Consider the following 15,854-nt stretch of genomic DNA (forward strand, 5'->3'; position numbering starts at 1 on the left):
TTAAATGAAGCAAAGAACCATGGCACAACCGTACCACTATCTTCCTCGATCTGAGAAAGTGCCAGATCCCTGAGGGCAATCAATCATTGCTAAAGGGGAAAAAAATACAAGTCTAATTGACTAACAAAACAAATGCATACAGATGACAATAATTTGTGCAAAAGAAACAACGTTACTAAGATAGATCCATCACCAAAAACTAATAATGATTTTGCCGCCGTTGTGAATTTGGGATAATGCAATGAAAGCTCGAACGCATCAGAAATTCAGAATGTTGCGTGGTCAACTGACTCGACCTTGCTGATCCACAAATGGTGGGCAACTCATATTATGTTAAAGTAGCCACTGGCAAGGTCGAGCTGGAGAATTTGAATACTACCATCGCTGCTGCAGGACTGCAACTAACTGTCCAGCTGATCGTGTAGACAATTGTGATGACATAGAACATGCACAGCTCATTTGTCAGTAATTTATAGTCTCACAGTGTGCGCAACCAAAGCATTCATCGCAGTGCTCTTCACTCTATAAAACACCATGTTTTTTCTGCCATTCCAATCCGCCCTCGTCTCTCTCGCTCACACTTCAACCGTCGCCATACCTGCGAGCCAAGAAGCAGAATGGCCGAGAGCAGAGGCAGCATCGCCTTCTTCGCGAGCTACAGGCCGCCGCTGGCGCTGGACATATTCTGCTGCCCAGCTCCGCCGTCCCGTCCGCAGGACGAGCTGCACCTGACGGACGGCGACTCCTACAACTACAACTGCCGGCCCATCCCGCCGGCGGCTCTCAAGACGATCGTGGAGCGACTCGGCGTGTCCCGCGGCGACGCCGTCGAGGACGACATCGACTCGGGCCGCATCACCGGCCTCGTCTTCGTCTCCGACAGGGAGCGCAACCTTGAGACTCTCCACATCGCGCTGCGCTTCGCCGACGACGGCGAGGTGTAGGTGTTCTCGCTGGCGGACGCCTACGGCGCCGACGGCATGTTCGGTGGCGCCCGCATGGAGGACAGCGGCTGCGTTGCCGGCGGCTACGAGGTGGATGGCCGCACGGTTGACCACCACCTTGTGTATGTGTCCACCAAGGAGCCGGTGCAAGAACGCCGCAGCCCGTGGAACGTCGCTTACAAGACCAATCTGAGAACCGGCGAGACTCATCGCCTCACTCCACCAGGTTCAGCTACTGAATTATACGTATTGTCAAATCCCATTACTGCTTGAGCCAGTTTAATTTTGAGAAAATATTCGAAAAATTTGGTATCTATAGTTATTTCTACCTCGAGTTATCGGTGTAAAGTTTGGTACTTAGCATCTCCAAGAGAATGCTAATATTTCACTTCTCAAAAACTTGTATTGGGTTAGGCATAAAAATTACACCCTTCTCTAACAGAAATCTAAAAATAAATAATTAGAAACACATATTATTGTCCTAAATTTAGAATGCAATTGAGCTAATTTTACACATATGTAAATATTAGAAATGTATTTGGTAAGCCGTTGGAGATATATTTTCTAGCATAATTCCCAAAATTAAGTTATATGGATCAATTTTAGATATCTCTTGGAGATGCTCTTAGTATTTCTCGAGGATCATAAAATTACTAAATTTTTTACTGTAAATTTTAGCACATAAAAATATTTTCTCAAATATGATAAATTTTTTCATTTGATATGCTTGTATTTACTAGTATGCCCCTACCTTTTGGCTTTGGCATATATATGCCTAAACTAAATTTTCAATTTTCGACTTTAAATTTGGATTTAATTTTGAATTTTTTGTCTTTGATTTTTTATCTCTATGAATATATATATATATATATATAAAATTTTTATTCATAAATTATTTTTTGTTTGTAAATATGTATTTTTTCTTAAAACCCAAAAGATAACCTCTTGTGTGCACACTCCAAATGAAATCCGAGCTATTAAGAGAATTAAATCCTGGGAATTAGAATGAAGACCATGATGCATTATTAATCAGATTTTTGGGAAATCAACTCGATCTCTGTCATCGATACAACTCTTCCGACATATTAATCAGTCAAAGTATACCAAATCTGAAAATGGTCCTTAGTGTTGATGCTAAAAATAAATGTCGCTTTATGTCACCTGGTCTTGGCCAGTTTGGCTCAACTTGTCCATAGGTCCAGCCATCCCGGACAGGAAACGACCCCGATTCAAGTTGGCATCAGGATTTTCTGCGGTCAAAAAGCACAGTGCCTTTGTCACTTACATGTAAGGCCTAGGTCTGTTGGGTCCTTGCCGTAACAAAGGCACCATACTTCTGACCGCAGAGAATCTCAATTCTTTAAGTTCGACTATCACTAATTAAAACTATATTTATTTTGGTTTTTAATGTGATGCTACACCCCTTCAAGTTGTTCGATCTCAATCTATTATACTATTTTTTCCATCGCACAAGCCTGGTATTTCAATCATTTTTCAAAAATAATGGAAATGGTGTAGTTCCTAGACCAGCCTTTGCATTGTGGGAGATTAACTCGTCTGGAAAAACTTAATATGACATTTTCAGCACATCATCCTTGACTAACCCTCCCTGTCTCACGAAAACTTTATTTTTTATATTTAAAATTTGTTTTATAAATACTTTAGTTAAGTTACAATCGCTTAGTCACATGCACATAATTACCACATAAGAAATATTCCCTCCTTTTTTAAATATAGCTATCTTTGCATCCGACACGGTCTTCGATATGCTATTTTGACAAATAATATTTATAAAATATGCTATTCAGAGAATTTACACTGTGATATTTTGTGATCTTATCGATCTTGTATAAAATATTTGACTTGTCACTATTAAAGAAGAAGAGTACAACGAAAAATATTAAAGAAGAGTACATTTTTATTTCACACCCTAACTAATTGCTTTAGAATTATAGAAATAATCTCTGTGAAACCGATGGAATTTCCTACATTAGGAAGGAAGGAATCTGACGCAATGGATAATCACTGGTATTTGAGTTGGTGATTGAATGGAAATGGATCATAATCTCTCGAGTAACGTCATCTTGTTGCTTTATATCATCCAAATAGTTGTGAAAATATTGATATGATATATCAATATGTGATGTATCATTCTACGAATATATATATGCCTAAATTTGACCTTCATAAATTATAAAAAATAAAAAATAATTATTATATGCATATTTTGAGTCATATATTTTTTAGCAACTTGTAGAAGTTATTCTTTTTAACTATTTCAGCATTATGCAACAAACAAAAGATATTCGCTCGAGACTTTCAAAATAATTTCGTGTGGTTGAAGTGATTCAAGGATCGAGTTGCTAGTTGCACGATCAAAATACTAGCCGAAGGAAGATGATGTTTAATTAATTGATCACATTAGGATCAAATTAAAAACAGAATATAAAACCGGCTTTGACAAATTAAATACTATTGACAGAGTAGTAGGATATTCGGAGGCGGCACTTTTCATTGCTTTTGTTCCTTAGGAGTGCATTAGATTCTTAGATCATACTCAACAGTTAATCTATCTCATCCTTTATTATTAATAGAGGATGATAGATAAAGATCGAGCTTCAACCGAACATCCATTCAATCCTCTATTTTTAGATATCATTTATTTTTGGAGAGATAAACACTATGTTTGGATGTTCTCTCTATCCTCTAAAGAAATGTGGAAGATGTGATGATCTGCTAGAGTACAAAGAGATATAAATGATAAAACTGTTTTAAATAATCATTTAAATAAAGATATGGATCATTAAATTTAGATAATCTATTGAGAATGCTCTAATATCCGGATCAGATTAGCTTGAATAACGATGGGTTTTTGACAAGCTAACCTGCCGGAGAGTCGGGGACCCTGACTCAACAAATTATTAATCACCGTATATTTGGATTACTGGTTGTTGCCGTCTCACGTGTACTTCTACTCGCTAGCAACATACACGTATTAATTCTACGGTGTCATAATATTTATATTCATACACTATTTAATTTCATATTAGCTATTTTTTAAAAATAGGTTTAATTACGTTTTAATTCGACTCAAGTCACATATTACTAACGTATGTAGAGTGACATTTGATAATAAAGAAAGTTTATGTTTTGGATACCGCGCAATGTTATACTTTAACTATTAAAAAAATTAAATCCATTATGTATGTATAGCTCAATTTGATTCTGTTTCTCGAGCAATCTTTGATTTGGTCCGTGCAATTTCTACATGGGCAGGGACATCTGATCTTAGCCCGTCTGCGTCACCGTCCGGGAAGAAAGTAGCGGTGGCTTCATTCCAAGGGAAGAAATGGGACGGCGAGATCAAGAACCTCAAGACCAACATCTACGTGATGAGCTTGGAGAACCCGTCCCAGGATCGCGAGCGCGTGATCGAGAACGGCGGCTGGCCGTCATGGGGCAGCGAGGACGTGATCTTCTTCCACAGAAAGGACGACGACGACGGGGACCAGAGGCAGGGCAGCTGGGGCGTGTTCCGGCACACCCTGAGCACCGGCGAGACCGTCCGTGTCACGCCGGCGTCGTTCGACGCGGTGACTCCGGCGGCCGTCGACGAGACCAGGGTGGCGGTGGCGACCATCCGCCAGAAGTCCGAGTTCAGCGACGTCCGGGTCGAGGCGCAGTACCGGCACATTGAGGTTTTCGACATGAGCTCGCCGGAGCCGTTGCAGATCACTCGGAACACCAGGCCAAAAGCCGACCATTTCAACCCCTTCGTGATGGACGGTGGCAAGCTCATTGGCTATCATCGCTGCAAAAGCGAGCGTCTCCAGGTGCAAAATCTATGGGCTATGGCTATATATGTCCATCCATTGGTCACATTTTCTTGTCCGGTCTAATGGCCGTCCGCCGTAAAGTTTATTGTGTTGATGAATTAGTTTTGTAGATAATTAATTAATTAATATCGAGACCTCAATTGATATTATATTTGTTCCTCGTGCAGCACGGCGATGATCTTCCGAGAAAATTTCACAAGGTGCAGTCCCCACACGAAGACGTTGGTGTCTTTAGGGTGTCTGGTGTGTTCCCAACATTTTCCAAAGATGGCTCTAAGCTTGCGTTCGTTGACAACGAGTTCAAATCCGTGTGGGTCGCCGATAGCCAAGGACTGCGTGTCGTCTTCAAGGTATACCTCCTCTTAGTAGTTGCTAATTGTTACTCCCTCTAGATCAAAAATGTTTAACTTTATAATAGCTGACAACACAAACTCGCGATGGTACCTGAGTAGTACGAAAATTTCTCCAATTGTTAGTGCTAAGAGCAATTTTACAGTTCAACAAAAGTAACTCGAGATACTCACGATACCATATCATTTCTGATCGTTGGATTTAACAGCGCTCATCTTATTCATCTAGATTCAATGATAACAATAATTTGGTATCTCGAGATACTTTTTATTGGACCGAAGCAAATCTCTAGTACTAAACTGCCAGTGATTGCTTGTTTGCACAGACTGATGGACCAGACGGCGTATTCTCACCACTGTGGAATTCCAAGAAGGACATACTGTATGTGTGCATGGGACCTTCTTTTAAAGCCAGTGCAACGTTGGAAATCCATTCCATACACAACGTATCCACTGGTGACCGGAAGTCGCGGCAGCTAACATTCGGAGGATTCAACAACGCCTTCCCCTCCACCAATCCAGATGGTAACAAATCATCACCAAAATAAAATAAACTCAAATTGGTTAGCCTGTAAATTAAACATGAATCTTTCATCGTTAATTTTGACCGTGTTTTGAACTTGTGGTTATACATGTGTGAATAGGAACGAAATTTGTTTTCCGGTCAACGAGAAATGGAGGTGCCAAATACTACAAGAATCTGTACATAATGGAGGACGCCGACGCCGGAGAAGGCGAGGACGGCCAGCTCGTGACGCGTCTGACCGTCGGCGACTGGATCGACACGCACTGCCAGTGGTCTCCCAACGGGAAGTGGATCGTGTTCTCGTCGAACCGCGACAGGCCGGCGGACGCGCCGGAGCGCGACCACGGCCTGGACCCGGGCTACTTCGCCGTCTACCTGATGGACGCCGCCGACCGGTCGGTGGTCAGGGTGATCAGGAGCGGCTACGACGTCGCCGGCCACGTGAACCACCCGGTGTTCAGCCCGGACTGCCGGAGCATCGCCGTGACGGCCGACCTCGCCGCGGTGTCCGCCGACCCGATGTCGCTGCCGCTCTTCCTGCACTCGGTCAGGCCCTACGGCGACATCTTCACCGTCGACATCGACCCGGACGACATGGCGAGGAACAGGGACGTCGAGAGGTTCGTCCGCATCACGCACAGCAGGTACGAGAACTCCACGCCGGCGTGGACCGTCTTCTCCACGCACGACCCGCACGCGCAGTGGAACCTCCTCGTCGTGGAGGACGAGCACGTCCCGTCGTGCCCGTACGCGCATCGTGACGGGGGTGAGAGCTGGCACATGACCGGCCAGATTTGCATCCCGAAAAGGCACTGTTAATTCTATCCATATATATGCTGTGCTTACATATCATCTTGAAGAAACTGTGTTTCTTGTTCGGAAGAGTTGTTAGCTTGCTTATCGATATTTATCGGAAGATGTTTTCCGGATTTGCTTGGATGTACAATGTGTGTATGAATTGTTTGAGATGTATTGTTTGTTTATCACTACAGAGATGTATTTTTCAAAGACAATAAACCACCACTTTAATTAATTCTTTTGCATAATCCATTGAGAAATTTTACTGTACTTTTAAAAAATACTTTAAGATACCAAATTTTTAATATAGATTTTTTTATATCTTATTATCTTGAGTTAACTAGTACCTAGAGTTATAGTTTTTACACTAGAAAGTATGGTACACCAAAGTTTATCATAGTATGATATAAAAAACTCAAATCCAAATATAACCACAAAAGTGTAGTTTCATGAAATCTTTGGTTAGAACAAACCTGAATATGGCCGAAAAAAACATATTACCAATAATGTCACGTTCAAAGTTTTATTTTAAAACAATATTCTTTTAGGACTGGACGGAGTGTATTCTCCTGTGCATTATCTTTTAAGAGAATATGTTTACCGTACTTAAAGTTATTATTCAATGTTACTTAGCCGGTACCCTTAAAATCCATTATACTTCCATCATAGATACAAAATATAACTCAATCCTCTTAGGCCGCGATTCGACTCACTTCTTCTTAACACCAGATTCCCTCGTTTTTCCTATACATGTTTCCCTAACGACTAAACGGTGTATTTTTTTTGCAAAAAATTCAAAATGAAAGTTGCTTAAAAATCATATTAATCTATTTTACAAATTTTTATAATTAATAATTAGTTAATCATGCACTAATCTATTAATCTATTACTAGGTTTTCCGCGTCAGATAACTAACATCTCTTTTTACTCACGCGAACACGGCCTTAGTCATATCGCATGATTTACACCATTGAATTTCATTGCCTACTATTTGTTCCATGCCATCCATCACGGATAAGTAGTAAGACAAAATTGGTCATGTAGCATATAAAATGTGTGTTTTTAGTTTTATAGTGCATTGGTTCCTTTTATTGGCACCAAAGTTATCTTTGATCATATTCTTATAGAACTATGGTGTTTTGGGGTTATATGATGTTATCCTCCTACTCTCTCATCCTCCTTCCTTTTCATATTTATGTGAAGTAGATTTTGCCATGAGGAGACTGTTTAAATCGTCACATGGAGTCCACACTAAAATTAGGGAGCAACCAAGTTTAGCCTAATTTATGCTTTAGTATATAATAGAAAAGAGACAACCAAAAACTTAGAGTGTAGCGTACATTCCTAATTTATGCACTAAAATAGAAGGGAGATAGCCAGCAACTTAGAGTGTGGCATATGCTAATTCTAGTGGTGATGGAGGCCTACATAAGTTTGGGCACTAACATGAGACAATATAGATCTACTTGTGGTATCTTATTCGAGCAAACGTGAAGAGGTGGTCGTAAACTCAAATATAGGTACATAATATCGTGATAAATAAAAATATCCAGGTTTTAAGTGAGAGATATAGCGGAGAGAGGGGAGAAAAAACCCTTACATCGAGAGAGAAAAAAAAGAAAGGGCTATAAAAGAAGTAGAGACAACGATGCAACGTTAGATATGAGTTTATTAGTTACGGCAAACAACTCATAAATATGATCACGAGAAAGAGCAAGTCTTATTACCCTATTTTAATTAAAAAAAAGCACTACATCCGTTTCAAGTCATAGTGAACTAATATTACATCTAGTTCATATTACTAAAAATTTGTCATGTTCAATAGCAATTTGTTATATTTTTTAACTAATAGTAAGAAAATATTACTATCAGTTAAGTGTTGTACCATTGAAACAAATTACATAGAGACATTTACTTTTACGCCCTATTCGGTTTAAAAGAAAAAAAATCATGGATATATCGAAGATATTAGACTGTTTTCTTAAAAAAAAAAACAATCGTGTAAAACTGCATCGTTCCGAAAGAGCCCTCGTGGAAATATATTCCTGGCCTGAACCACAAATTGGAGTTTTTTTTTTTTCCTTTTGTCAACCGTAAATTTCTTGGCCCTGATTTCCTGGACGGCAGAAAGGTCGTCTACCCACGGCCCACCACATCGACGCGACCACACAAGCCATGGATGCTTCGCTTACCGTCGCCGGCGCCGCCGCCATGTTTCTGCGGCCGCAAATCCGCCTTCGAATAACCCAATCGAGTCTGCCGCTGCCCCTTCGGCGGCTCCAATTCGGACCCTCCAAGATCCAGACCTCCCGCACCCCGGCCCACCTGGCGGCGGCCTCCGCGTCCACGCCACCGGCGGCGGGAGGCGGCCTGTACTCCGCGGAGACCTTCCAGCTGACGGCGGAGAACGTCGACCGCGTCCTCGACGACGTGCGCCCCTACCTCATCGCCGACGGCGGGGACGTCTCCGTCGCGTCCGTCGAGGACGGCGTCATCTCCCTCAAGCTCGAAGGTGAATCGCTAGATTCCTGACTGCCTCGCGTGCGTCGACAATTCTCGGCCAGAATCATGGCCACGGGATGTAATCTTTCTATGCTTGCTTAGCAATTTATGGTTTTGCTACGGCATCTAGGAGCGTGCGGCAGCTGCCCCAGCTCGACGACGACGATGAAGATGGGCATCGAGCGCGTGCTCAAGGAGAAGTTCGGCGACGCCGTCAAGGACATCCGCCAGGTGTTCGATGACGACCAGCAGCCGGCGGAGACAACGCCACAGGTCATAGTTTTTGCCTTGAAAATTACTACAAGACTGAAAAAAATTGGAGCTACGGGCGCTGACTAATAATTGGCTGGATGTTGCAGGCGGTGAACGGCCACCTGGACATACTGCGGCCGGCGATCGCCAACTACGGCGGGAGCGTGGAGGTGGTCGCCGTCGACGGCGAGGACTGCCTAGTGAGGTACGAAGGCCCCGAGTCCATTGGGAGCGGGATCAAGGCGGCCATCAAGGAGAAGTTCCCGGACATCACCAATGTGGTGTTCTTGCAGTGAGCTATCAAGACTCCTTTTTTTCCCTCATTGGCATGCGTTAAAAGCACCATTTTTCTATGGCTGTAACTGTTCTTGTGCCTGTGAATTGCTCCGATGTATGTTTAGATGCGATCTTTACAGTGCTCGCAAACACATCACACATACAGACAGTAAAATAGAATGATACTCGCCTACTGTCAGTTTGTCACCATTTAGATATATTTGGGTCGGGAGGAATCCCGAATCCATATGAGAATCAATTAGATGTTCAAATTATGAACCGAAAGGTTTGGGCTTTGCAAGCTAGGCATGAGAAATCCCCTGGATAGTCCACCCTGCCTATTGACGAAGATCGAACTGTCTGCAAGTCTGAATGTTTGTCTGGAAATCTTAGCAACAATAATCCCAACAACTGACTGAAAGAAATCTGTCTACCAGGGAAGATCAAACTGTCTGAAAGTCCATGAATATCTATCTGAATATATTGAGAGATTGATCCCATTTATCACCAAAGGATGCATCAGACTGTCTGAAAAACTGAAAACCTGTCTACTGGTAAGATCGAAGTGTAATAAGCTGTCCTAAGGCAGGTGCATACATCGATACATACTTCATGCCTGCACATCGTTAAAATCTGAGTGGGTGCATACCCTTTCTGATGTTTCAAAGATCTCTCTGTATCTAACCATATCTTCTGAAGTGGGGCACCTTCAATGCAGGGTGTCTAGTGAGGTGCTTAACAACATAATTAAGCTAAGCAAAAAATGCTTAGCTTAATTATGTTGTTAATGCTTAGCTTAATTATGTTGTTAAGCACCTCACTAGACACCCTGCATTGGAGGTGTCACCCACTCAGCTAGAAGCTAGAACACTTGTATCCCAGTACTTTAGATTACGATAAAATAGATCTGTATAGCACACTCTAAACTACTACTTCACTCCCTCTGACTTCTAATATTTAATATCATTAACTTTTAACCATTTGTTTGATCACTCGTCTTTTTTTAATTTTTTATATAAATATGTAAAATTATAAGTCATGTTTAAAGTTTCTTTAATAATAAAACAAATCATGACAAGTACGTAACAATCACATAAACTTGATTTTCAATAAGACAAATGGTTGAACGTACGTCCAAAAGTTAATATCGTTAAACATAAAAAAACCGAAGGGGTATGGATCTAGCTTTTGGGCCTCGGTGTTCACAGCAGCTGAGCCCAGTATTTCACTATCTTGTTTACGGAACGGGAAGGAGATGGGCCCGTTTCTTTCCCGTTTCCAACCCAGAGAAGCCCATGTTCTCGGCTCGGTTTTGAGCTTTGACCACGAGACGGCGGAATTTCCAGACGCCACGGTGCACCGTACACGTAGTACAGTCATACACACCAGTGTACTCAGCCCTCGGCGTCACTGTGGCAGAACAGATCACGGTAGAGTCTCCAGAGCGCCTCGACCGTGGAACGCGTTCCGGGTCGTCAGGTCGCATGATCAATCATCCATCGCGACTACTGCATCACATGAGTACTCGGTGAACCACCAGCGTTGAATCTTTACTAAATTTGGTCACAAACCAAACAGTGTGTACCAAATTCTGCGATGAACATTAGCAACCCAAAGTAACTGATACTAACTGGATCTAGAGATTTTTTTGTCCCTTATCATATGGGATGTTTAGATGTTAATTAGTAGTATTAAATATAGACTGATAACAAAACTAATTGCATAAATAAAGATTATTTCATTAGACAAATTTTTAAGTCTAATTAATCCACGATTAGCAAATATTTACTGTAGCACCGTATTCGTTAATCATGGACTAATTAGGCTCAATAGATTCGTCTCGCGAAATAGTACAAAGTATGAGGTAAGTTTTATTAATAATATATATTTAATACTGCTAATTAATACCAAATATTCGACTAACAAAAAGTTGAGGGAAATAAACATAGGGCAGAAAAAGAAAAAACCAATGTCAAATCAATATGTTTTGCATGCATGCATGCACTGAACATGGCTCGGTCAAAGGCCCAAAACCACACCAGACATGCATATTATTTAATTAGCCTAATCACCTATTAACTGGTAATGATGCCACTAGTGGCACTAGACTTTAATTAGCCTAAATCTGGACTCGCAGGAGTACACAATTTAGCAAAGCTATAAACCGAACCATTCTGTACTTGTACTGTAAAAAGTAATGTGGCCACAATGCTAATAAACATTTGCTAATCACACATGCTAAAGACGTTTGGTACTTAACCCAGCTCAAAAGGCTGCTTCCAATTCTCCTCTCTCTGGTGCACTTCACAAGCTAAAAAGTTAAGTTGCAACATAAATGCAGCCATGGACACATCAACACATAGCCACATATATGCAAATACTATATGACATGCATGCTGCTACTCCAAGCCCGATTGATCACTCCCCAATTGTTCTTGGTGGCCGCACGAAGATGTATAGTTTTATCATCAGACAGCATCAAACCGATAACCAGAAAACAATCAGTTCTTTAAGACGGCGACTAACCACAAGCCCCCCCCCCCCCAAAAAAAAAACAATGGTGGTATATATACTACTAGTGCACTGTACTGCTGGCACGTACTGGCAGGCAGCCTCATCGGTTAACGCATGGTGTTTGCCTTGGTCGTGGCGTTGCGTGCTGCAGGTCAAACCAAAACCAAACCCAACTCGGTTCATTCCCTGGCTGCCTCTCGATCGGTACATGGCAAGGCAACCGGAGTAGCGAGCGGGGTGGTAGGAGTAGCTTTTAGTTTTTGCTACTACTCGGGTCGGGTGGTGGTGCAGGAGCAAGTGGTAGTGGTGGTGGTGGCGCACGTGAAGCCCTATGCGGTTCGGCGTTGGGATTCCAACAAAATATTATCGCGGGAATGGCGCTCGGATCCGGCCATTGAAGGGGGCCTTTATTTCCGTTGCCGAACGGCGGCAATGGTGGGGTGGCGGGGAGGGATGGATGGAACGGCGACGGGGGGCGGCCTTCCTTCCTCACCGCATCATCTCGCATCCACAGCGAGCGAAGCGACGTTTTCTGCAGCGTGCGGCGGGGTAAGTACGTGTTTTCCCAAGTTTTAAGCGCGGTGCTGGTTTGGGCCAGATGTGACCACGTCGGCTTTTTAAGGTTTACGACCTTCGTCGTAAAATAAATAAATTTCTGAGTTTTTGATAAAATTTTTAACTCTTCGTCTTATTTAAAATTTTTTATGATTAATATTTTTATTATTACTACATGATAAAACATAAATGTTATTTTATGTGTGACTAATTTTTTAAATTTTTTAATAAATTTTTTAAATAAGACGGATGGTCAAAAACTCAAACTAGAAAACTCAGAAATCCTTTTTTTGAGACGGAGTAGTATGTGTATATATATTTCCTTCAACATCGCGCTACATCACCGGTACTTTCGAAGCAGTATTAGTATTATTATTGTTAACGATTACTTTTACCTATAAATTTTCTATTATGGTTTCAAAAAATAAATTTTCTATTATAATATATAGAAACAAATACATGATTGATTTTTAAAAGTATTCTTAAGACTAATATATATATGCATATTGTTTTGGTGTGTCAAATATTAAATATATCAAAAGTTAATGACAATCGAATTATATAAACTGAGCAAATACGTGAGAGAGCGAGGCAGTCCAACGCCAACCATGACCACGGCTGGCTAGCTCGACCCATTGTACCGCGATTGCAATACTGCATTGCCTTTCTCGTCCACACACACAATGACACACACACCGTCTCTCTGTCTCAGCATCTCTCAGAGCAAGTTCAATAGTATAGTTAACTACTGGCTCTAATTTATCTATAGTTAATTTAATAGCTAATTCACAATAGTTATTTACAAAATATTAATATATGATCTCACATGTCATACACACATTTTGTCTTGGAGCCCGTGTATAGCTGACTATAAATTAGTAGCTCATCTTCATTATATTCCCTTTTATCTTTTTAAAATATACTTATAGCTGGCTTATAGCCCTGCTGTTGTACCTGCTCTCAGGTTCCTCCATATAAGCGCTCGGGAATCTCACACGCTAGAGACCACTAGGCCAGAGCAAGAGCGGCCAGCTATAGCACATCGATCTCTTGGAAAGCCCGAGACCAAATCCCCGCTTAACTCCTCAAAGATTTTCCTGGCTCTAAAAATCTCCATCCGCTGCAGCTACCTTCTGTGCATATATACACACGCACTCCCTCCCCCTCAGCTTGCCTCCATGGGGTTACCCCTCCTCACACCCAGCTCTCTCTCTTGCTTGATGAGCTTGAGCTAGGCTACCCCTGCGCTCCAGCCTCTCCATCCTCTCCTTGCTGCTTCTACTTTTGGTTCGTGTGGTTTGGTTCGTGCACTGGTGCAACATCGATTAACTCTTTCTTCTAAGTTCTAGCTATGTAGAGATCGAACACTCGCTTGTAGGCTGTGTCTGCGTGTTGCTGACTTGACGCCGTTTTCCTGCAGTTTTGAGACGCAGAGACAGATGGAACGCACGGGGGAGCTCTACACCATTGCGGTAAGAGCACTTGATCTCTTGTGTTGTTCTCTCCATATATGTTTGTGCTTGCACTCAAGCTATATATAGCTATTACTGTGATACCTTGTGTTGAGCTTCTATTTATCTGTCTGTCAGGTGGAGAGGATGAGTTTAGGGATAGTCAAGCCATGTAGGCGGGTATTGTTCCATCAAGGGATGAGCAATGAACTTTATCTTGGACAAGGAGTTTTAATAAAAATAGTTTATGTCTAATAATAGCATGGCGTTATCCTAACTGAGCTTTTCTTCTAGTTACCATTCTCATCCTTCTTCATATTTTTTACATCACTTTATGTTAGGTTTGATAAGGTTCGGTCTTCTTGACCTTGCAAGACCTTTTCTTGACCTTGTAAGACCCAACACTGCGATGTTGCTTTTCTTAATTTTTATTTTTCGATTTCATCCAATTCTCTTTTTCATCTCTCATCTTGCTTCTATCTCTTGCCTTCTTTTTCTGTCTATCCCTCCTGAGCTGTATGTATGGTTTTGAATAATGTATTTTTAGTGTTTGGAATAAAAATAATATTGTTAAGTGTTTCATAATGAGATTCTGTCTACTCTGGCAATTCTAGTGTACGCGCAATGTTATCGCTTGCGTGATATATCAATACATTCGTGCAGAGTCAGAGTGCAGCTGATAGACCTAAAGGATGTTTCCTGTTACCACATGTGAGGTTGGAGATATACCTGTAAGGTGGCTTGACATGTATCACATCATGAATGGAATAAGTTCGCTGTGTCCTACTCGATAACGATTTGGATCCTTGCCCCCCTTATCGCTGTACTCGTTGTAACACTGCAGATGCAATATTACACGGTTTATGTGCTGTCATTTCGTTTTTGTTATGCCGCTACAGAAGGTTCAGTTCTGTCTCAACACTTTTGTCACAGCATTCGACTGTGTACTCGACATAGTTAAAAGTTTTAGATTTCGCTTTTCGCTTTTGCATCTTGTCCGCAAATAACAAAAAAAAAAAATATTTGGATGCGTGCAAGGATCGATCGCTTTTGTTTGCGGCTTAACTGGTCGTTTACTGAACATCTAGACCTGCCGAGACGAAATTTATGTGAATTTTAATAGACCAGGGATGAAGTGTCCTCGTGATAGATAAATAATTGAATAGATACTAGCACCTCCACGATAGCAGTACAATCCTGACCTAGCATAATAGATTCAGTTGTCTAAAGAAAAAGAGAAAATATCTTGTTACACCTCTAGTACGCAAATCATTACAAATTTACAGGGAGTGTCAATTGACAGCACTCATAGAAATCTAGAGTCGATAGAGTAAATTGAGTAGCCCATCGCTACATATACCTCTCTAACATCTGTAATAAGGTGCTTATAACAGGATTGCAGTAGATGGAACAAAACATTGTAGTCTACTCGATCATGTATGTATGATCTATCCCTTAAATGCCAGGACTTAAATTAGTTGGGATTTGATCAGCTTTGTTAAACAAGGGGAGGTTGTTTGACATTTTTATGGAAAAAGCCGAACATCATATCTGCAAACAAGAAATAGTTTGTGAATAAAATTTTTAGCGATCCAAAAGCAAATACTAAAAAATAAACTATGGTAAAAAAACTTAAAATATTTTAAATTTAAGGTTAATTTTGGTTTATAAGCATCAAAAATTCTGCTCCTTTGGTTTCAATTCTAAATTGGTTCCAGAGGACCTTTTAGAGTTGCGCAAAAAAAACTACAAATTACATTTTTACGTACCCACTTATTAGTTATTATAGACGAGAAATGTTACCTTGTTTATATGTTTTAAAATCATGCACAAGAGTTTAATAAGTTAGA

General features: G+C 41.2%; 2 protein-coding genes and 1 long non-coding RNA gene across 3 annotated transcripts; all 3 read left to right on the forward strand.

The window, feature by feature from the left end:
• The first annotated feature begins 605 nt into the window (after positions 1-605).
• LOC102704685 lies at positions 606-6,668 on the forward strand. Its single transcript, XM_015835096.1, has 5 exons — positions 606-1,170; positions 4,221-4,777; positions 4,948-5,130; positions 5,457-5,655; positions 5,775-6,668. The coding sequence occupies exons 1-5, from the start codon at positions 981-983 to the stop codon at positions 6,473-6,475; spliced, it is 1,830 nt and encodes a 609-aa protein (XP_015690582.1). The 5' UTR covers positions 606-980; the 3' UTR covers positions 6,476-6,668.
• Positions 6,669-8,548: 1,880 nt separating this feature from the next.
• LOC102704961 (nifU-like protein 1, chloroplastic) lies at positions 8,549-9,643 on the forward strand. The gene is made up of 3 exons (XM_006649920.2): positions 8,549-8,966; positions 9,087-9,229; positions 9,316-9,643. The coding sequence occupies exons 1-3, from the start codon at positions 8,630-8,632 to the stop codon at positions 9,502-9,504; spliced, it is 669 nt and encodes a 222-aa protein (XP_006649983.1). The 5' UTR covers positions 8,549-8,629; the 3' UTR covers positions 9,505-9,643.
• A 3,937-nt stretch (positions 9,644-13,580) lies between these two features.
• LOC102705234 lies at positions 13,581-14,524 on the forward strand. The gene is made up of 3 exons (XR_001549864.2): positions 13,581-13,854; positions 13,974-14,025; positions 14,143-14,524. It is a non-coding gene; the product is annotated as an uncharacterized LOC102705234 (long non-coding RNA).
• Positions 14,525-15,854: the final 1,330 nt, after the last annotated feature.

This window comes from Oryza brachyantha, chromosome 3 (assembly GCF_000231095.2).
Source record: "Oryza brachyantha chromosome 3, ObraRS2, whole genome shotgun sequence".
NCBI lineage: Eukaryota > Viridiplantae > Streptophyta > Magnoliopsida > Poales > Poaceae > Oryza > Oryza brachyantha.

Bases quoted from the DNA above. Each gene is read 5' to 3' on its own strand.
- LOC102704685 (XM_015835096.1), top strand. From the start codon at position 981: ATGTTCGGTGGCGCCCGCATGGAGGACAGCGGCTGCGTTGCCGGCGGC. The intron at 1,171-4,220 runs GTTCAGCTACTG...CTACATGGGCAG, and splicing joins TCATCGCCTCACTCCACCAG to GGACATCTGATCTTAGCCCG. The intron at 5,656-5,774 runs GTAACAAATCAT...ATGTGTGAATAG, and splicing joins CCCCTCCACCAATCCAGATG to GAACGAAATTTGTTTTCCGG.
- LOC102704961 (XM_006649920.2), top strand. From the start codon at position 8,630: ATGGATGCTTCGCTTACCGTCGCCGGCGCCGCCGCCATGTTTCTGCGG. The intron at 8,967-9,086 runs GTGAATCGCTAG...TACGGCATCTAG, and splicing joins CATCTCCCTCAAGCTCGAAG to GAGCGTGCGGCAGCTGCCCC. The intron at 9,230-9,315 runs GTCATAGTTTTT...TGGATGTTGCAG, and splicing joins CGGCGGAGACAACGCCACAG to GCGGTGAACGGCCACCTGGA.